The sequence below is a fragment of the Podarcis vaucheri genome, assembly GCF_965113315.1.
Source record: "Podarcis vaucheri genome assembly, chromosome: 5".
Lineage (NCBI taxonomy): Eukaryota > Metazoa > Chordata > Lepidosauria > Squamata > Lacertidae > Podarcis > Podarcis vaucheri.
In genome coordinates, this window is record NC_138763.1 from 5,081,245 (window position 1) to 5,102,555 (window position 21,311).

At 50.2% G+C, this 21,311-nt stretch overlaps 1 protein-coding gene across 2 annotated transcripts; it reads left to right on the forward strand.

Annotated features, from left to right (window-relative positions):
• The first annotated feature begins 8,477 nt into the window (after positions 1-8,477).
• PTMA (prothymosin alpha) lies at positions 8,478-19,893 on the forward strand. Of its 2 annotated transcripts, XR_014220110.1 has the most exons (6): positions 8,478-8,772; positions 13,838-13,909; positions 14,762-14,852; positions 15,397-15,558; positions 18,263-18,336; positions 18,891-19,893. XR_014220110.1 is itself a non-coding variant. In XM_082224702.1 (5 exons), the coding sequence occupies exons 1-5, from the start codon at positions 8,728-8,730 to the stop codon at positions 18,936-18,938; spliced, it is 330 nt and encodes a 109-aa protein (XP_082080828.1). In that variant the 5' UTR covers positions 8,480-8,727; the 3' UTR covers positions 18,939-19,893. The 2 variants fall into 2 exon arrangements, 1 of the variants encoding a protein (XP_082080828.1); XM_082224702.1 differs by lacking the exon at positions 15,397-15,558 and having other exon boundaries at positions 8,480-8,772.
• The last annotated feature ends 1,418 nt before the right edge of the window (positions 19,894-21,311 follow it).

Consider the following 21,311-nt stretch of genomic DNA (forward strand, 5'->3'; position numbering starts at 1 on the left):
GGATTTTAGCAGTTTCTGGGAACACATCGGGTTCGTGAATCGAGAGTGAAAAAGCAAAGCTGGACCACGAGGAAGACCAATAACTTTCCTGCGGAAGCATGCAAGGGAAGGGATTCATCACGGCCGAAACCACAAGAGTTTAGGCGAACACAAAGGGGAAGTTAAGGATTAACTCAACATCCAGACTGAATGTTTCTCTGCAATCTGCTACAGAAAACGGTGCAAAAAAAGGTGCCCAAGTCTGGACCATGCTCTGTGACCCGTTGCTTCTTAGTGCTCAGACCCAGGTTTTCTCATGGGAAAGTCTATGAAACCTAATGAAAGGGGTAACTACCTTCCTGCACGGACAGGACTTTGGAGGAGGTGACAGGATGCAAAGCTGAACAGAACTCCTTTGTGCCTCTCCATATGTGTGCAAGACAGAGAATCTGAGTCTGTGCAGCTTCTCCCCCCACCAACATTTGGGAGAAGAAGCACCTGCCAAAATCCCCCCTTCTGCACAACTGTGCAAGAGGAAGGAGCCGTGGACTGTTTCTTGGAATCCTCTCCTTCCCCTCCTTTTATCTCCTCTTTTAAGAAATTTGTTTTCACTGTTTAACCTGTTCGCCAGATGCATTTATTTACTCTTTAGTGAAAGCAAAACCGTGCTATTTCATACTGGATATTTTACAATCCGATCTTGAGGCTCCATCCTGCTACACTCCCCCCAACTCCCACTGCAACAGATTTATTGGAGTGTGCAGGCCCTTAGGGTGTGTGCAGGACTGCCAACTTTTTGATAGCTGTGCCTTTTAACAGCCCCTTGTTCTGCAGATATTAGCAGGTGAAGCTTCTTGCAGCATGGAAATAAACTAACCTCATATGCGCTATGCACCGAGTAAAAGCATTCCTTTTCGCCAGGCCTTTGGCTAATTAAACTATCTATGGCCTTTTAAACTGTGTGTGCAGAGGGGGGGGGGGGCTATTGTTTTTCTTCGTTATTATGGTATGTAGTTTTGCGTTTTTATATTTGTTATTATTTAATAAATAATGATGATGATGATAATTGCTGCGGATCCCAAACGGCAATAGTAGCCATCTGAAAAGTTGGAAACCCTACATGCACTTAATTGCATGAAAACCACAATGACTTTATCTTTCAGGGCCACAATTCTGGGACAGGGAATCATCTCATTCCAAGAGAAAGAACGGAAAAGGGATATCAGTGCCTTGAGAGAGGCAGAGCTGAGGTGAAATGATGAACAGCACGATGACTGCTATTCTGTGCATGCTTTCAAAAAAAGAAGAAAACGAGTAACAGTTAATAATTATTACTTTTTAAATTACACACCATTTGTCACTGCAAGAAGAAATACAAGTTTTGGTTCACTAACAAATAGAAGCCGGTAGCTAAAATAACAAGAACTGTAGGTAAAGCTCTGTGTCAAGTGTGTAATAGCGGGTGGCAAGACAAGGTTTGCCTCTGTGAAAAGTGCAAATTGATCCTCAGGGCCAGGGGTCAGCAACCTAAGGCCCACAAGTGGCCCATGGGGGTCATTTAAGCAGCCCACAAGCTGCCCCCAAACCAAGCCGCCTACTCATCGAGTCCCCACGCACTGCACTAAACCGGTGCAGCGCAGGGACTCGCTTCCGCGGCGCCAGAAATCGCGTCTGCGCAGACGGCGGAAATTGCGGGTGGACGCGCGATCCGGCCCACAAAGGGGATCTTCTGGAATGAACCGGCCCAGGCAAGGTAAACCTTGCTGCCCCCTGCTCAGGGCTAACATTCATGCTTTGCTTTTGAGTCTGCGTGCTTCCAATAGGCTGTTGCCTGTTGGAACTGATAGGGTGGGAGGCAGGGAGGTTGGCAGTAGGGGGCGCTAGAGGCTCAGAGCCAACAACAGGCGGAGTCAGCTCTGCCTACTTCCATCCCATCCACAAGGGCAACAGGAGGGGGAGGCTGCCAGGCAGGGCTGCAAGAGAGAGGGCAAGCAGGAAGGCAGCACCCCACCTTCCAGCTTCCACCGTCTGCTGCTACTGCTGTTCTCTTGCTTAGGAAAGAGCTGGAACGTGGCCCTCTAAGCCTCTCCGCTCGGCCCCCTGGCTTCTTCCCAGGGAAATGAGACTCTCAATCTCTCTCTCTATACATATATATAATTAGTTTTTTAACGTAACAATTTCAACAATTATTAAGCATACTTTTATATCTTATACAATTTTTTTTTACTTCCATCAATCGCATCTGAAAATTTTCCAATCTTTCACTATTACATTTAAATATCATAACTAATATCTCTCTTCTTTCTCACCCTTGCAATATTTCCTATATTTCTCCTTACAAAACCTCTTGTAGTCTTACTAGCGTAATTTGTTGATTAAGGTTGCTCTTCAAATAATTCATATATTTCTTCCAATCTTCTGTAAATCTCTGGCCCTGCAGGTTTCAAACCCTTCCTGTCATTTTATCCAATTCTGCGTAGCCCATTAATTTCGTCTGCCATTCTTCTTTCGTCAGTATTTCTTCTTGCTTCCATTTCTGGGCCAACAATACTCTTGCCGCTGTTGTTGCATATAAAAACAATTTAACATCCTGTCTGTTAATATCCTCACTTACAATACCAAGTAAAAATGCTTCTGGTTTTTTAAAAAATGTGTATTTCAACATCTTTTTCATCTCATTATATATCATTTCCCAGAAGTTTTTTTACTGTTTTACATTCCCACCACATATGATGAAATGTTCCTTCTTTTTCTTTACATTTCCAACATTTGTTATTTGTCTTATACATTTTAGCTAATTTCACAGGTGTGGTATACCATCTATACATCATTTTCATCACATTCTCTTTCAAAGCATTACAAGCTGTAAATTTTATTCTTTCTGAGACTCTCAATCTCAGGGTTCGAGGCCCACAATGGACAAAAGCCTCTGGCCTCGAAACCAGAGGCCTTTCTCCTGGGCATGGTCGGCCAATTGGTGCCAAAGAAAGATAGAATTTTTTAAATGTATGCAACAACAGCAGCAAGAATACTCATCGCAAAGTATTGGAAGACACAAGATTTACCCACCCAGGAAGAATGGCAGATGAAGTTGATGGACTATATGGAACTGGCGGAAATGACTGGCAGAATCCGAGACCAGGGAGAAGAATCGGTGGAAGAAGACTGGAAAAAGTTTAAAGACTATTTACAGAAATACTGTAAAATTAATGAATGTTAGAAAAATGTTGGAATGAAGTTATATGGCTTTGGTAGAAATGTTATAAGGAATTAAGTATAGATAGATGAATAGAGTATTAAAGGGAAAAATAAGGTTAGAATGTGTTAAGATAATTATAGGATAGAAAACAGAGGAAGATGGAAAGGAATTGCTGAAACAATTAATAGAAGTGGAATACAAAAAGGGAGGTGTGAGGAGGTCGTGGAAATAAGTGAATGAAAGATAAGATATTGAAATTGGATTGTGTTTTAAATGGTTTTTGTTTTGTTTTGTTAGTTGTTTGTGTTAGTGTTTTGTAGTGTTTTTTGTATAATAATAATAATAATAATAATAATAATAATAATAATTTATTATTTGTACCCCGTCCATCTGGCTGGGTTTCCCCAGCCACTCTGGGCGGCTTCCATAGAAACCAAAAATACAGTAAAATATCAGATTAAAAACTTTCCTGAACAGGGCTGCCTTAAGATGTCTTCTAAATGTCAGGTAGTTATTTATCGCTTTGACATCTGATGGGAGGGCGTTCCACTGGGCGGGCGCCACTACCGAGAAGGCCCTCTGCCTGGTTCCCTGTAGCTTTGCTTCTCGCAGGGAGGGAACTGCCAGAAGGCCCTCGGAGCTGGACCTCAGTGTCCGGGCTGAACGATGGGGGTGGAGACGCTCCTTCAGGTATACTGGACCGAGGCCGTTTAGGGCTTTAAAGGTCAACACCAGCACTTTGAATTGTGCTCGGAAACGTACTGGGAGCCAATGTAGGTCTTTTAAGACCGGTGTTATATGGTCTCGGCGGCCGCCCCCAGTCACCAGTCTAGCTGCCGCATTCTGGATTAGTTGTAGTTTCCGAGTCTCCTTCAAAGGTAGCCCCACGTAGAGCGCATTGCAGTAATCCAAGTGGGAGATAACCAGAGCATGCACCACTCTGGTGAGACAGTCTGCGGGCAGGTAGGGTCTCAGCCTGCGTACCAGGTGGAATTGTATTGTAATGTATTGTTGTATTGGTTTGTTTTTTTCCCTGTAGTGTTGTGTTTAAATTGTTGAAAAAATAATAAATATTATTTTTTAAAAAAGAACAAAAAACAAAAGCCTCACCCAGTATGTGTTATGTGACCCCTAGGTTTCTCAGGAAGGAATGGAGTCCTTGCATTCCCAATCCCTGTTCTAAAAACCTTGGGCAGCTTTGGATTCAGCCCTGGAAAGGCTGGAGTTCAAGTGCTGCTCACGCCGCTTTTAGTAGAAGGGAGGTCTTAAGTTCACAGCAGGGTTTTCTTCTCTTGAGGTTGCTCATCCTGAAACAACCTTGTTAACTATCATCATAATTTCCTTTCCGCAGAAGCTGAAGATTGCATGGGGATGGCGGCTCTCCAGAGTCACATTCCCAGGGCCTGGCTGAGCAGGACTTGAACTCGGCTCTCAAATTTCCAAAGTCGATTGTCAATTGTCATTTGTCAATTTGACAAATGAACTTGGAAAAAGCCAGATTTGGAGAGATAGTTTTGTTGGGCTTGGAGATGGGGGGGCTGGATAGACCCCCGCCTATGCAGGGATGTCTTGACTTTTCAAGTCTGGCAATGGGCCGTGAGGAGTTTGGGGTTGTGGGGGTCCTCAACTCTGGGGGGACCTTGAAGCATGCTTTTAAATACCACATGGAGTTCAGTGTGGACTATGGAAAAGGGGCTGATCTGTCGAGAAGGGACAAAAATACTGTCAAGTTGGAGTTTCCACGAGTGAAAGGACCAGGAGACAAAGTAAAGTACAGGTATAAATATGAAGATCTGCGGAAGGGACATGGAAGAGACTTAAGGGCCTCGGACATAAGATTACCAGGTTAATGAACTAGATGGGTGGGATAGAAAGGACTGACAAAACCCGAGACCAGGAGGAAGAGACGCTGGATGAAGATTGGAAGAAAGTTTTTGTAAAAAAAATTATTTAGGATTGTTTTGTAAAATTAATGAGTATTAGAAAAATGTTGGAACGAAATTATTTGGCTTTAGCAGAAATGTTAAAAAGAACTATGCAAGAATATGTTATGGTTATGAGAAATTGGTATAAATAAGATTTAAGTTTTATGTTTTAGGGTCTTTTATAGCAAGATAAGGTTAAAATAGATTAAGGTAATTTAATGACAGAATATTATGAAAAATGGGAAGGATTTGCTGTGATAATTAATAACTAGAATACAAAAAAGGGAGGTGTGAGGAGGTCAATGAAATAAGGCAATGACAGTTAAGGATATGGGAATATTGGATCTGTTTTTAAATTTTTGTGGTTTACTTTTGTTTTTTGATTTGTTATGTGTTTTGTTTGTTTTTTGATTTTGATTTTTATCGATTTGTATTGTTTGATTGCTGTTTGCTTTTCCCTTGTTTTTTTTCTTTGTCTCTTTGTTTTTTCTGTAATTTTAAAATGCTTAATAAATATCATTTTTTTTAAAAAAATAAATAAAAATTTCCAAAGTCGAGAGGAAAGCCAAAACGTCTCTCTGTGCCTGCTTTCTGCATGGGGTGACTCGGAGAAGTCCGAGGTGCAGATATTTTAAGTGCACCTTGTACCCCAACTATGAGAAAAAAGTTAGACGTCAGGAACGAAGGACTGCGGAACGAGGAAGGGAGGCGGAGAAGCGGGGCTTCAAAGCAGCTCGGAGGCACGAACAGCGCGTGCCAAAACCTGCAGCTGTTTTTGCAAAAGTCAACCCCGCGCAAAAGTCGATAGAAACTGTTCCAAAGTTCGCAAAACAGAAGCAGCGGAAAAACCAAAGTCCATGCGGCGTCCAGGATAAATGAATTGCTTCTTCTTTCCCTACAGCACCGCTTTTCGTTGAAATCACGGGAGAACAAGGCAAAACCTAGCATTTCCCTTTGCAACCAGCCGCCCGGACCAGCGATTGCAGACGAGAATTTCCCTTTCCTTTGCAATACGAGGCGGCGCGAGAGAGAGCTGAAGTCCATTCCATCGAGCCAGGCTAATTCCTGCCTCCCGGTTTTCCTAAACACCCTTAATCACAAGTGGCACTGGCCTCGTCCAGTAAAACGCCGCAAAGCGTCAACATTGTGTTCGCCCGATGCCGCCGGCCAATGAGCGCCGCCGGAGCCCAATATCCCGCCTTCCGTGGAGCAGATGTGCACCGGCCTGGCGGCCATGTTGAGTGCGGCGCCAGGGCTGTTCGGTCGCCGACTGCGTATTTCGACTACTTTGAGGCGTCGCTGACGGCTACGGGCGCCGGGGAAGGCTTTCTTAGAGCACGGGGGAACCGGTTGGATCGGGTCCGGTCGGTTAGCGGCCTTGGCTGCGTGGGGGAACCGAGTGGTGTCTCCGCCAAGGGCGCCAGTCGCCATCTTGAGTGTGGCACATGACGCTTGCCTCCCCATGCCTTGCAGACTCCATTGGGCATTCGGTGCACGGACGGAGGGGACCCCCCCAAAAATCTCCCAGCCCCCCCCTGGAAATGCAAACTTTGGGGGGTTTTCTTATTATTTGCAAAACAAACAAGCAGCATGGGGTAACCGCAAAGTCAAAGAGCTTAAAATGAAAGCAGTTTTAGCAATTCCAGGGTTTTTTTTTGTACGGTGGGGAGATTTGCACCTTTTAATAATTGCATTTGCAAGATTTTCAACCCACTTGCACATATTTTTTCAGGGCACCTTGCACCCAAAGCCCTTGCCATTTTTTTTTTAAAGTAAAAATATTTATTGAAGTGGTGGGCACCGAGCCGGGGAAGCGGGCGAGTGTAAGAAAGGTGGGGGCGGGAACCGGCCACCCGCATTGTAAGTTTGGCCGGATTCCTCGCGGGGGGGCTTTTATCGATCACCTCCGGTGTGCGTTGGGCTTTGTGAAACGAGCATGGCAGCAAAAAGTCGGAAGGGGCGAACGAGCAGTTGCTGCTCCAGTCGAATTTCCCGGTTAGCCCTCTCAAATCAGAGCGAGAAATCGCCTCTCTCTCTGTCTCCCGCATCCTCCTTCCCCCCCCCCTTTGCAAATAAGAGAGAGGGGGAAGAAGTGTGCGCGGAGGAAACGCGAAACTCATCCCCTGCTTGGCGTGAGCTGCGGGCTTTAAAAAATGTGAAATTTCGCCCCAAAATTTTAGACCGGGAAGATGGGATTTGGAGCGGAGATTGAATTGAACAGAGATCAGCAGGTTTCGAGTCATCTCTCTCCCTCTCCTCCCCCCATCTCCAAGTGCTGAACACGGAGAGAGGCGTTCCCACGTGCACGCGGGTTCTCCGGCCAATAGCGCAGCCTTTCCGTCCTCTCATGTTTGCTCAGCAGAAAGTCGAGCCAAAGACGCGTGTTGAGGGTTTTTTTTTTGTGTGTGTGTGTGTTTGCGCAGGGTTCGGGTCGGGCTGTGCGCAAATCCCACGAACTTTGGGCGCCGCCGCGCAATTTTCAGCACGTTCGCCAGCTGCCCAAGCGACCCTCGCTGGGTTCCGCCTGAACCTGCTGGCGCGTTAAAGAGCGCGGAGATGCGCGCATGACCTTTAAAAAAACTCACTAAAACCCACCCCACCCCCTGTTGTTCTCCCCCCCCCTCGATCCCCGACCCGCAAAAGCCTTCTACCCCACCCAGGTTCCTGCAACCCTCCCCCCGCAGCAGATTGCGCACGAGCGCAAGACTCGCATGCGTCGCACCCCCAAGGTTTGCGCGTTGCTTTTTGCGCAAAATGGTGGTGCTCGAGAGAAGTTCCCTGCGCGCGCGTGCGTATGCAAGCGACTTTGCTTCAGCGGGGGCGCAAAAAGGGCGTTTTTTTAGAAAGCGGCTTTGCAACTTCGGAGTGAAAGGGGAGCAGTGCGCGCGTGTGCGCGCGCCGAAAAGAAAAGCGAGGGGGGGTGAACTCGGCCCCCTTCTGCTCCTCCCTCCGGGCGCGCTGCGAGCTTTTCGCCTTTTGCAATGCCTCCCCCGCTCCGCTTCTGCGCTTTTTGCACGGCGCAAAAACCTCCCCGCGCGCGGAGGAGGGGCAGGAGACGGCTCCGGGGGGGGTGCATGCCTGCATGCCCCCCCTCTTCCCGCGCGCGCGCTTTGCAGCGCCTCCTTCCCCTCCCTCCCTCCATCCTGCTCGCTTTGCATGGACGGCTCAGGCCCGGCACCAACTCCTCGCCGCGCTGCCCAGACGGGAGGGGAGGGCGGGGGGGGGGCGAGCGCGCCTCGTACAGCTTTAAGCAGCCTTGCCCATTGTTCGCCCCCCGACCAATCGGCGGGCCCCTCTTCCCCGCGGCCGCCCAATCCGCGCCGGGCAGGGGAGTGAGCGTGCCGCCCACTAATCTATATTAAAGGTAGTGGCGCCGCGTGAGCTTCCCACTGGCTCCGTCCAAAGCCATCTTTGCATTGTTCTGCCTTGCTCGCTCCGGCTCTCGGGGGGTTTTGTTTTTTTCCTCTTCCCACCCACCCCCTTTTCTCTTCGCTTCTTCCCCCTCTTGCTCCCCAGGCGCGCGCCGGTGGACCTGTAAGTCGCCGGGGGCTTTATTTTTGTATTTTAGCTCTATTTTCTATAGATTAGAGAGAGATTTATCCCCGCGCAACTCCCAAGCCAGCCATGTCAGACGCCGCCGTCGATACCAGCTCCGAGATCTCCACCAAGGTAAGCGGCCGCGACCCAACGCATGCGAGGCGTCCTCTCCTCGCCACGCCGTCGTCGTCCTCCTCGGCCGCGGCTAATTATTTCCGGATCTGCCTCGACGGAGCCTCCCGTCGTCCGCCCCCCCCACCAGAAAGTCCCATTTTGTCCGCGTGTGTCTCTCGGCGAGCGGCGTGCGCTCTCCGCTTCCCTCGTTTCTTTGTTTGCGACAGCGACCTCGCTCCCGCAAGATCCCCGGCTTGTTTTTTCTTCCTTGGAGGTGGTTTTTGCCGAAAGGAAAATGGTTTTCCAACCCCCCGAGGGGGGCGGACAGGACAGCTTGTATATCAAGAGAGGGAGAAAGCGGGAGGCTTCTTTTGAGAAAATCTCTTGAAAGTGCCCGAGCTGCGGGCTCTCCTGGGCGCTCGCAATGGTCCCTGTTGCAAAGCGGCCGTCTGGAAAGAGCTCTCCATTCAAAGGAGCCTCGCGGGTTTGACAGACGTCGAAAACTTCAGAGGGTCCCTCCGATTCCCCTACTTTTTTAAAAAGTGCCATGAGTGCGAGTCGGGGGGACGGGACGAGGGGGAACTAAAAAGCCACCCGGCGGGAAAGACCCGCCGTGCCCAACGGTTGAAGGCAGCCTTTTCGTGCTCCTCTTCCCCCGTCCATTTCCACCTGAAATTACGAAAACAAGCGAGGGGCGTCGGGAGGGATGTTACCCTCTTGGGTATCCTTTGTGAACGTTCCGACGTACTTGAATGCAAGTTGAGATTGCGTGTGTCCGCTGCTCTCTCTCTCCCCCCCCCCCATATTTTTTAATTTGCTTTTGCTAATTGCACGGAAATAACTTTACGACCCCCGGTGGCTGCGATAGAATCGGAAGCGGCTTGTTTGGGGGGGGAGGGAGGAGGGGGCGGGAAGAAGGGGGTTGGGGTTGACTTGAGTGTCAGGTTAGGGGGTCGAGGCTGTAAAGAGGCTTCGCTTTGATGGGGAAGCGGAGAGCAAATGTTGGTGGCCATCCGGCGCGGGCTCTTTGTTTCACGGTGAGGGGAGAGCCAGCACGTCGCGGCGGCCCCTCGCTTAGCGCCCGAGCGTCCCGGGGTGTCTCTAGATTTCCTACCTGCTTTATTCCCCCCCCAGCACCCCTCCCGCCCGACTTTCACAGGGGTTTTTTTTTGGGGGGGGGGAGACAGAGATCTCCCATCCAGCAAACGGGCTGGACTGTTACCAACGCGCAGTTTAACCTTGCGCACCCGTTACGAAAAGGGGGTCTTGCTAACATCTGGGGTGACATCTGAAGTTCAAATGCCACCCCCCTTTTTTTGGAACTAGAATGACCCTTTTCCCTCCGTCTCACCTCGCCGCCCCAAGCAAAAGTTCCGGAAGCTCTCCTCGCGGTTTTAAAAGGGGGGTCCGTGCGGATGGCGCGGGGGCGTAACGGGGCTCGCCGGAGGGAACCCACGCGTCCGAGTGGGTAGATGGATGGGCGGGGATGAATGGGAAGACGGGGGCGGGATCGGTGTTTTCCTTTCCCCGCCGCCAGCATCGCGGTTGCCGTTGGGAAGGACGGTGGCGGCGGGACAGGTTCGTCCTTCTCTGCCGCCGCCGCCCCCCCCCCCCGGGCCTTGGACGGGCGGCGGATACAATGGAGCAGCCGCCGGATACATTGTGCCAAGCAGACGGCGCGCGGCTCCTTCGGCCTTCTGGCCACCCGCAGATTCGGGGCGGGGGGAAAGCCGGCGGTTTTAATAGCTTGCAGCCTTCGCGTGGCCATTTCTCTCCCGCTTTTAAGGGCACCCTTCACTTTTCTGGACAGGGCGAGCGTCCCCCCTCCCCAAACAACCCCCGTTTTCACGGCCCGCATCTCGACGGGTCTTCGGGGCCACGGAAGGGAACCCAGCAAGGTCATTCCGCGGCTGGCACCGTCCCTCTACTTTCTATCTCCCCTCGAGGGGTGGGGGCGGCAGATGCAGGCGGCTTGGGCCGTTGCTGGGATCCAAGAAAGCCCCCCCCCCTCTCCCCGGTGCTCCTACGCCGCCTCCCTTAAGCCCTGCTGCCAGCCTCGTTTCTTTCTTCGCGCCCCGTCGAGCTTTGGCGCTGCGCTCCGCGGACGGCCCTTTTACAGGTGCCGGCAAGAACTGCGGTTTGGGGAGGGGGGTGTTTAACCCGAAAGCTTTGCAGCTGCGGGTGGGCAGTTCCGCTACAGAACCCGGGGGTGGGGGGGGAGGTGTGAGAAGCGAAGGGACGTTTGACGTCCGGTTTTTTGGGGGGGCCTTAGGACCCACGTCGAAGCGGGCGGGCGCCCCTAGTGAGTGGTGGTGGGGTCATGGGCGGGCCACCCTAAACTGGGGCGGTGGAAGTTGGAGCAGCGTTTAGAAAGGGAACTTTAGACGGGGATCCCCCCCCAAAAAAAACCCCACTTCCCCCCCCCCAGGATGGGCAGCTCACACCACTTGCCCAAGTGTAACTCTTTAGACGAGAGAGTTCATATACACAACTCTCTTATAAATAAATGGGGGGCACGGTGCTGGGGCGGGGAGTGAGCCCCCCCAACCTGCAAACTCTTTTCTCCCGCCCCCCTGAATTTATTTTTCTTTTTTGCCCCAGGGGCAGCCAGCTCAGTTTATTTCCCAGCCGGGCGGCGGCTCCTCCTCTCCAGCGCCGCCCCCGGCTGCTGCGGCCGCGGCAAACAGCAGCCCAAAGCGGCCCCACCACGTGCCGCCTCCTCTTCTCCCTCTTGCCTTTCCCCCCCTCCTCCTTCCCTTCCCTCTGGCCCCCGCCCGCGCGGGGCCTCTTGGGAATGGTAGTCCGCTGCCTTCCCCGCGCCCTGCCGCAGCCCTCCCTGCTCCTTTCAAAGGGGGAACTACACGTCCCGGCATGCGTCGGGAGTTCTGCCGCGGCTGGCCAATCGGAGCGGGCGCCGGCCGTGGCGCGCTGTTTTGAAATGGGCCCGGGCGCGTGGCAGGCCGTAGGCGAAGCGTCGGGCGCTCGCGGCGCGTGCGCCCCCTGTAGGTGGGAGGCTTTTTTATTTATTTATTTTAAAAATAAATGTTTGCCAGGGTTGTTAATAGGCGTATCTGTTACAGGTGGCGGCAGCAGCGGTTGCACTTTGCAAAGCTTGCAATTAGGAGGGAAAGAACGATCCCATGAATGCATTTGACAATTGGGTTACCCTTGGCACCAACCAGGCTGCAAATGTGTTTTGGAGAGGGTTGAAATAAGTACTTTTGTCAGTTTTGCTTTACGTGGACCGTTTTATTTATTTATTGCCGTTCCTCAGTTAGCAAATTGGGTTGGTGCAGGTGCCTACTGCTGATGTTTCCTCTGCCAGAGGCCCTGTGCATGTAGATTTCAACCTAGCGGCTCTGCAAGGTTGATACTCATCGTGTTGCTTTTAGAGTACAGTTCCAGATAATTGTTGTTCTCTCTTTTTAAAAAAAATATCCAGCAGGTATGAATTGCCCCTCCTAGCCAGTGTTGTTGTGGCTGGTCTTGAAGTGGCAAACAGCTCTGCTGGGCCTGTAATTATAGTCTCCTGCCTCAAAGGTTTCAGGATCAAGTTAAAGCTTGTTAGTATTGTCAATTTGCCTTGGAGTGTGGAAAAATCTGGTGCTTTCTGCTTTGAGGTGCCCCTACTCCATGCAACGAATAAAATAAAAATCAACCATGTCTTTGTAGTTCAACCGGCCTGTGATGACCTGGCACTAGGTTTTCATTACGAGGTTAACACTTGCCACTGCTGCTGCTGCTTCATTACGGAGCCTGTTTTGATTTGCTCTTTAGAGGGCGTTGCTCAGAGAGGTTTTGTGTTCATATCTGTTTCTGCGCGTGAGGGAATACTGCTCCAATCTGGTCGATGTGAAAACGATGGATCTGCTTGCAAGCCTTGCTGGGTGAAGGTAACCAGATCCAAAAGTGAAAAAACAAAACAAAACACCCAACAGGCTTGCTTGATTTTACCCAGATTTAAATGCTCAGCAACAGGTGTGAGCCTAGTGGTACTAAAGTGAGGCAACACAAGAGGAGGATTCCTGGGTGTTTCTCCTCAGTGCAGGCAGCGTTTGCTAATCTGTTCCCGATTTACCCAGGAGCCCTGCTTGTCTTGAGAGGCTTAAGCGATGCATGGCTCCACTGGGCCTGCAAATAATTTGGAGGCTAGTCTAATCCAAATGAATAAACCGGGGCGGGGCGAGCAGGGAGGCAATCCTTTGTCGGGTTGTGCATATAACCGCCTTCCAGATTATTCATTATTTGCTCTGTGGGGAGCAAAGCATTCAGCCATTCGGGTGGCAGAACCACCAACAGACCAGGCCACGGTTTATCCGCTAAGATGTTCCTAGGTACCTTGCGGCCTTTTAAACAGCTGGCAGTCAGAGAGGGAGAGGGCAGGATCCTGGTGACAGGCTTATCTGTGTATGCGTGGGCAAGAGGACTCCTGCTATGGCTAGTGCCTTTTTCCACCAGATTCCGGCAGCCGGTAGACACATCCCGCGGCTCAAAAATGGGGTTTCTGGACTCTGCTTTCCACCCTCGCTCCTGTGGTTTTCAGTGTTAGGTTGGCGGTTTGTTGATGAGCCACTGGCTCACCCCCCTTTCATAAGGGGGAAGGGAACGTGCTGTAATATCAGGCCGGTGGGGGAATGTTTCTCTGCTCTGGACTCCCATAACCTAACCTGGTCCAAGCCTGGTCTGCTCTGGGGAGGTGGAGCCCTGCTGGAATAACATGAAAAGCCGGGCTTTTCCGTTCCTGAGGTTTATGCGTGTTTGTCAAACACTGCACTGCCTAAGTGCAGAGTCTGTCGGTTTGGTTTGGGGGGGGGCAAGGTTTTGCTGTGCCCAGTCCCGGCTTCTGCATTCAAGCTGTTCCACATGCAGTTGGGGAGGAGTAAGTTCATTTCCTATACTTTCCCCCGGCCGCTGTGATGTTCTTGTTTTCCTTCCTTCGTTCTCCCATCCTTCCAAAAAAACAAACCAAGCTCATTGGAGAGGAGGAGGTGAAAGAGCTCCTCAGATTCCCAAAAAGAGCGTCAACCATATTGGAGGCTGGAATCCTGGTGACTCACTCTGGTTTATTTCTGTCCCTTTTAAGGACTTGAAAGAGAAGAAGGAAGTCGTGGAAGAGACAGAAAATGGCAGAGATGCCCCAGCTAATGGAAACGCCGTAAGTATTTTCTGCCAGGAGAAGTGAGGCTTAGGCAGGTGGAGGCATAGGAAGTTACCTTCCACTGGGTCAAGCTGTGGGGCCCAGCCTTTTGCAAGCTGTTGCCCCCCCCCCCATGCATTCAACCACAGCTCCTATCACGGTGTACTGCCTGGGACAGATGGGAGTGGCTATCAAAAACTTCCGGAGGGCACCAGCTTGCAGAAGGCAGGGCTTCTCCCCGTGTGAGGTGTCTCCTGTTTCCCTTCCCCAGAGAAATCTGGGAGGTGGTAGAACTCGAACCCGGGGCCTTGCGCATGCTGCTCTGTCGCTGCTGCAACGTCGCTGGTTTCTCTTCCCTGAGCTTAAAGTCTTGTTGGTAAACTAAGAGAACGCAAGTGTAAGCTCATCCAACCAATACCGTATGGTAACGATTGAAACAGTAAATTATCGCGGGCTTGCAAGTTGTTGCATCGGGTCTTTGGGGTGTTGGCTCTTAGTTTTGACCCTGTCCCCCTTTTGCAACTCCTGTGTTTGATTGCTGCAACACAGAAAGGTTGCTAGGATTGCAACCGGCAACCCACAGATTCTGCATCCCTGCCATAGCAGGGGATTGGCAAGTGGCCAGCAACCCCGACCGGTGTGTGTGTGTGTGTGTGCGCGCACATGTGGGGAGGGAGGGAGGGAGGAGAAGGGGGCAGGTGCCGACCCAAACCTAGGGAATCCTGATAGGATGAGCTCTGGTGCTTCAAGAAACAAGACCGCAGCTCTTTTAAATGCTGTGCTTTGGGGGGCACTTTGCGAGTGGCGTTTGGGCTGCCCCCTTGGAGGGGCGAGTTTTGCCTTTTCCTAAGTGTGTTTTGTTTCCACAAGGAAAACGAGGAAAATGGGGAGCAGGAAGCAGACAACGAGGTAGATGAGGAAGAAGAAGAAGTTGGCGAGGACGAGGAAGACGAGGAAGAAGGTGACCTTCCGTTTCCCTTTCTGACCTCCCCCCACCGCCACAAGGGCCCCCCCTTCTGCTTGCAGAAGGCCAGCTGCTCCCGCTTGCCCCAGCTGTGTCCAGTTGCAGAGGGCAGTGGCTCCCCCTAACGGCCTTTCTGGGTTGAGCACGACAGGCAAGGCATTTTGCTTTTCCGCCAACTCCCATAAGGAGAGCCAACCGGCGACAAAATCAGCGGGGAGCAACGTATGTTTATTGGGTCCTGCCTTTCCCACAAGGAGGACACTGGCTTCCCCTACCCCCCCTCCCACCACCACCACCGTAACAACGACCCTGCGAGCAGGTTCAGCAGAGATTCTGTGCGACTAGCCTGCGATCTCCCAGCGACGGCTGCGTGAGGATTTGAGAAACCTGTCCTGGCCCCACACCTTTAACCTGCAGGTGTTTTGGGCCCCAACTCCCGTTCCGCCCAGCCTCAGCCTCCCCGGCTAAGCTGGAATATTTGGCGTCTGTTCGGGGGGAGGGGGGCACCGTTCAGGGTTTGATTCCTGCCATTCCTTTGCAGGCCTGGCACCTTTGCAATTTTGCAGCTGGCTTCCCAAACATTTCCCCCTTCTGTTGCTGAGGAGTCGGGGGTAAACTTCTCGAGCCTCATTCACACACTCCCCAAAGGGGGGCCTAATGTGTCGGATGCCCCCGGGTGTGTGAGTGTATAGGTGACAACCAGGTATATTTCCTTGTGGCGTTTTAAACCACTTTTAATTGTTTACAGCGAGTGGGCTATCCACTGTGCACTATATTATTTCCATGATGGGCTAGGAAACCCAAAAGCCTGGGTTTGGGGTGGGAGAAAAGAACCGTTTGCGATGGGCAAATCTTCCTTCCCTTTCGCCCTGTGGATAAATTGCAGTGGTCTCTTGTGCAATTGCAAGAGCTGGAGGCTGCTTCCTGGAGGAGATCACTGCGAGGGGAGCTCTTGTGGCTTAGCAATAGGCACTTTGATTCCTCTCTTTTCCCCAATAAATAAAAAAATATTAACGACCTTGCTCCTTGTTCCTTTTACCCAGTTTCTTTGCCTTTAATGGCGTCCCCTGAGAGCCTCTTTAATTGTGGCTCTGAACCGCTGGCGAAGACCTCACCTCTCGTGAAAAACAAGACAACGTGCAACACACACAAACACACACCCCTGGGTGCAAGAAGCATTGCCCCTTTCTGGAGAATGCTCTGAATCACACTTGGCTATTGCCTCTTATCCTTGAGTCTCCTGGGCCGTTTTGCATAATTGGTTATCTGTTGCTGGGTGGGGGAGCGTTGCCTGGCGACCCCTGGTGATTGAGGAGGAGGAGGAAAAAAGGGTGGGGAAGCAGAGCTCGGAAACCATGGCGATGGAGCGGTGATGTCAACACCAAGCTAGGATGTGGCAGAAGCCTTCTGGGTTGCCTGCGGGGAAAGGAGGTGGGGAGACAGATAGGTGCCTTTGATACCATTTCATACAGGGTGGCGGCATTAATCATCATGATTTGCGTTTTTTAAAAAAAATAATTGCAAATCTAACAAAGAACGTCAGCTCACCTTAACAATCATCCATAGACCAGATTTTAAGCATATATTAATATACATTGTCCATATGGCCACAAAGGATAACCAAACAAGGCTGACAATTATAAGCTCTTCAGGGATGGATATTTAACTTTCCAACCTTGGAAGTATAACTTTTTTTTTTTTTTTTGCAACCATCAAGGGCTTGCAGGGTCCATTTTTTGAGAGCTCTCCGGCACAAAAGTTCAGAGAGGCAAGTAAATGTTCCTATAAAATAGCATTTAGAACATCAACATTAACACTATTGTGATTTCTTTTCCCAAATACCAGAAGGAACAAAGGCGCTTTTTTGTGGTGGGGCAGCAGATTGGGCCCCTACTCTCCAAAGTGCCCTGGAGGGTGTGTTTTTCTCCCCTTTCGAAAACACTAGTTTCTGGTTGCTCCTTGGATCCCTTTACTTCACTCCAGAAGCCAAGAATGTCTGTTCCATTGGCACAAAAGGCAGCCATTTCCCTCTGTCCGTTTCCCTCACAGCCCAGCAGAGCTCCCTTCCATCCCCAGGACTTTAAAACTCTGCGTGAGGTGAAGCAGAGCAGCATTGAGTCCCCTGCCTGAGCTAATCCCGCCATCCCGGAGGAAGTGGGGGCAGCTTTTCTGCCCAGGTGACCCTAATCTCTCCCCTCCTCTCGCCCCGAGGCCTCCTTCCACTCCGCTCTCTGCTAGTGGCTTGCGGTGACAATTAAGCCAGATTACTGGCCTAAATGTGGAAGGTTCAAACAGGCCTGCCACTTATCCAGAAGAGCTTAAACTGGGGGGGAAACACACACAGATCTCTCCAGTGCTGGAGTATCTCTCCGAGCTGTCCCCAATCCACTGGCCTATTTCAGACCTTTTCTGGGTCAATCCAGTCCTCTTTTCTTTCTCTCAGTTCTGAAGGATGGGGTCCTTGGCAGGTTCCCTGCCCCTGACAATTAGCAAAACGTCCTGAGTCAGAACTAATGAATTTTGGCTCTCTCCGCCCCACCTCATTAAAGGCAGGTTTGTCGTTGGGACGGGGACGCAGAAACAAACTTGAGCTCGGCGGCCGCTCCAACAGAGGACTCCCCTCTTTTCCCAGTTTCTGTGCGGTGTGGGTTTTGCTCTCACAAAAGGTGCTTGTTCCAGTGTTGCCATGCGCCTACGACCCTGGCTTGCTTGCAGAGTTTTCTACATCTGTTCCTCTACACATAGTTCTTGGGTGTAACAGGGCACACGTCACATCTCCCCCAAAGTTTCACTAGACTTTTGGCCCCCTATCTTTCCTCCCCCTCCCAAGGCAGGGAGAATTGGACGGATAACTGGGTGGGAATGACAATGGGATGTGCCCTGTCCCGCTGCACAAAAAACGCACGGCGTCTTGTTATCTGCGAATGAAACTCTTCAAACCAATAAAAGATACCAGCGTTTTGTGGAGAGAAGGGGCAGCTGCTTACTGGGATTGCTGCCCCTGGCGCCATTTGTAGCCCCTGCTAAAAAGCCCAAATCCGAACGAGCAAAAAATAAAAGGCAGAAGGGAGATTGAATAAGTAAGCCTTCCTGCAGAATACCTGCAGCTCCTTCTCCCTCTTTGCAGCAAGCAGGCAGGCAAGCACCCTCCTCAAATGGACTCCCGGGGAAATGGAAGGAGGAAGTAAAACTCACATAAAAAGGAGAACAAAAGTGGCACCTGTGCATTTTAACCTTGCATTCTGCAAGGGCTAAAAGAACAGAGCTTTTAAAAGTCAGGACGTTGAGAATCTGTTCTGCTAAGGGCTCCCGGAGGCTTGGACCAGGCGTAGTGGGAGGGCGTTGGGTCTTGCTCCTTCCTCATCTCACTTTCCCTCTTTCACGCCCGTCGTCCTCTTCCCCCCCAGGTGAAGAAGAAGATGGCGATGAGGATGATGAGGCTGAAGGGCCCCCAGGGAAGCGGGCAGCTGAGGACGATGAGGTGAGTGGCTTGAGGTCCATGGCTGTGCAAGATTTAGAGAGTCCCCTAAGAGAATTGGAGAGCCGGGGCCCTTCTGGTTCTTCCCGTAAGTCGCGGAAGAAACCTTCTGGCATCTGTCGATGGGGAGATAAGTGAGAAGCAGATTGCTTTTGTGGAGCAAAACATCTACAGGCCAAGGGAGCCTGGCTACCTGTGCCTTTGCCCTTTCTCAAGTTTTCCAAAATTGGGCAAAGGGAGATTTATTTCTGATCTCTTCCATGGAGCTTATACACCACCCGACCGGGGCAAGAAATCTCGTATGCAGATATGAGTAGGGTTGAATAACAATTTTTAAGACTTTCTAAAAAGTCTCTGTTAACAATGGACTGGAACACGGGTTCCAACTCGCACCAGCATCCTAAACATCTGGGCAGGCTTCTCTAAACCAAAATAGTTTCCGCCCGGTGCTGCAAAGGGTGCAGCCGATAATCAATAGGCGGGGAGTTCCAAGGTTGTAGGTGCTGAAACACAGAAAGAGCCGTGTTCTTACACGTAATATACCATTTCCCTCACAGGATGACGACGTCGATCCCAAGAAGCAGAAAACCGACGACGACGATTAGGAGGCAGAGCTACTTTTAGAAACCCACACATTTTTTTTAAACTTAAAAGAGGAATTTTTTTTAAAGGCCAGCGTGACCTACTCACCTTTGAAGCTCCTGTTGCAAAATGTCCCCCTCCTCTTCCGACCGCCCCCCCCCCCCGACCCCCTTTTTGCTGTGGTCGCTTGTCATCAAGTAGAGGGGGGGCAGCCCTTCTCCCAACTCTGAGTGGAATGAAAGTTAAGCCACTTTTGTGGGGGGAGACCGGGTTGGGGGGAGCGGAGAAATTAAGGTCCTGATTCCCCCCCCCCACCTCTTCTCCTCCCCAATGGAAAACTTCAAGGCCCAGCTTGCTTTCTTAAAAGTAACTTTAAAGGAGAATTTGTTTGTATTTTTTATTTACATTTTATATTTTTGTACATATTGTGACGAGGTCAGCCATTTTTAACGCGATCTCCGATTGACCAAAAGGGGGGGCGGGGCTTTGAAGTGTGGTGTTTTAATTTTTTAAAATCTCTCTCTTTCTCTCTCTCCCTCTGTTCCTCAAAAACAAAACAACCGAAAAGGAAAAAAATTGAAAATATTTCTTGACTTTACTTGTGGTGTGACCATGTCCAAAACGTTTATCTCGAAAGGAGAAGGGGGGGAAACAAAACACGACCTTGTAAAAAAAAAAATAATGCAAAAAAAGTCCAATCTTTATTCTGAGCATTCCAGTAACTTTCTCTTTTCTTCTGTGTATGTACTTTAGATGTACCATAACTAGTTGGTTTGTATGAGATGGCAAGGCCAAAGATAAAAGGGTTTTTTTCTTTCCTTTTTCTTTTTATTTTTCGTTCTTTTGTTTTGTCTACAAAGTTGCTGTTAATTTTTTTTTTTTTTTTGGCCTGTTTGATGTATGTGTGAAAACAATGTTGTCCAACAATAAACCGGAATTTTATTTTGCTGAGTTGTTCTAACGAAGCTGGTTGTACAATTGCTGTGTAGCTTTCGTTCTTTCCCCTTTTATTCTGTTTTTTTTGGGGGGGGGAATTGAAAGGGCGATGGGTTTTTTCCCCCCTCCTGGCAAAGAGGCCTGTTGGAATCGTAGAACTACAGAGTTGAATGGGACCCCAAGGGTCATCCAGACCAACCCCTTGCAATGCACAGCTGTAGTCTGAAACAAACACCTGGAAGCATTTGCAGCCTGGGCCCAGCCTTTGCCAACCTGGCAGATTGCTCCATCCCAAGAGGAACCACCCTTAAAAAGCGATTTTGCTGCCTGATTGATTTCCATTTATTCCATAATCATTATTATTGTATACCCCGGCCTTTTTCTGATGAACTCAAGGCAGCTTGCAGATTATAACAGTTAAAAACTGAACTGGGAGGAAATAATTAAGCAAACATTGATGGGAAAATATATAGTAGGCAAGAAGAATCTCCTTTGCACTGTGAATACATTGGCATGATTTTGATGGTCGCTGAAAAGCCCCACATTATCTGGGAGGTAAGGCTGAGAGCCAGGAATTCAGAGAGACAAATTAAAACCGTAGAAAATTACAATAGAAACAGCATGGCACCAGCCCTTTGATTAAAAGCAGTCAGTTCCCGAACGTTTGCCGGAAGTTCTTTGCCTGCTGGGGAAAGACAACAAGGGAGGAAGGAGATTTGAAGCTTGGGAGGGGCCACCACCGAGAAGGCCCTCTTCTGAATCCCCAAAAGGCTTCCCGCCAGAGAACTCTTAAATCCAGGCAGGTTCATATCAGGAAATACAAAGCCTGGGCCTAAGCCGCCCAGGGCTTGAAGGGCATAGCCAGCACTTCGAATTGTGCCTGGAAACAGACCAGAGCTGTTGTAACCAGGGAGTTACTGGTTAAAGGTGGGACAATGGGTTTTTTTTACCCTCAACAGCCCTGTGAGGTAGTGTAGCCTGAGAGACTTGACCGGCCAAAGGTTACCTGCTGAGTTCCATGGCTGGGTGGGGATTTGAGCTCTGGCCAGGAAGTAGTTAAACACCTTTAACTGCTTTGCCACACTGCCTCTCGGTTGAGCTTGCTTTGCAGTCGGGTTTCTTCGCATGAGAGAAAGCCCTGCATCCAGTGCCGGGTTCCTGAAGGCTTAGGACGGGTCAGCAAACTTTTTCAGCAGGGGGCCGGTCTACTGTTCCTCAGACCTTGGACTATACAGTGGTACCTCGGGTTAAGAACTTAATTCGTTCCAGAGGTCCGTTCTTAACCTGAGGTACCACTTTAGCTAAAGGGGCCTCCCGCTGCGCCGCTGCCACACAGTTTTACTACTTCCGGGTTAGCGGAGTCTGCAACGTGAAGTGTTTGTAACCTGAGGTACCACTGTATTTTGAAAAAATACATGAGCAAATGCCTATGCCCCAAAAATAACCCAGAGATGCATTTT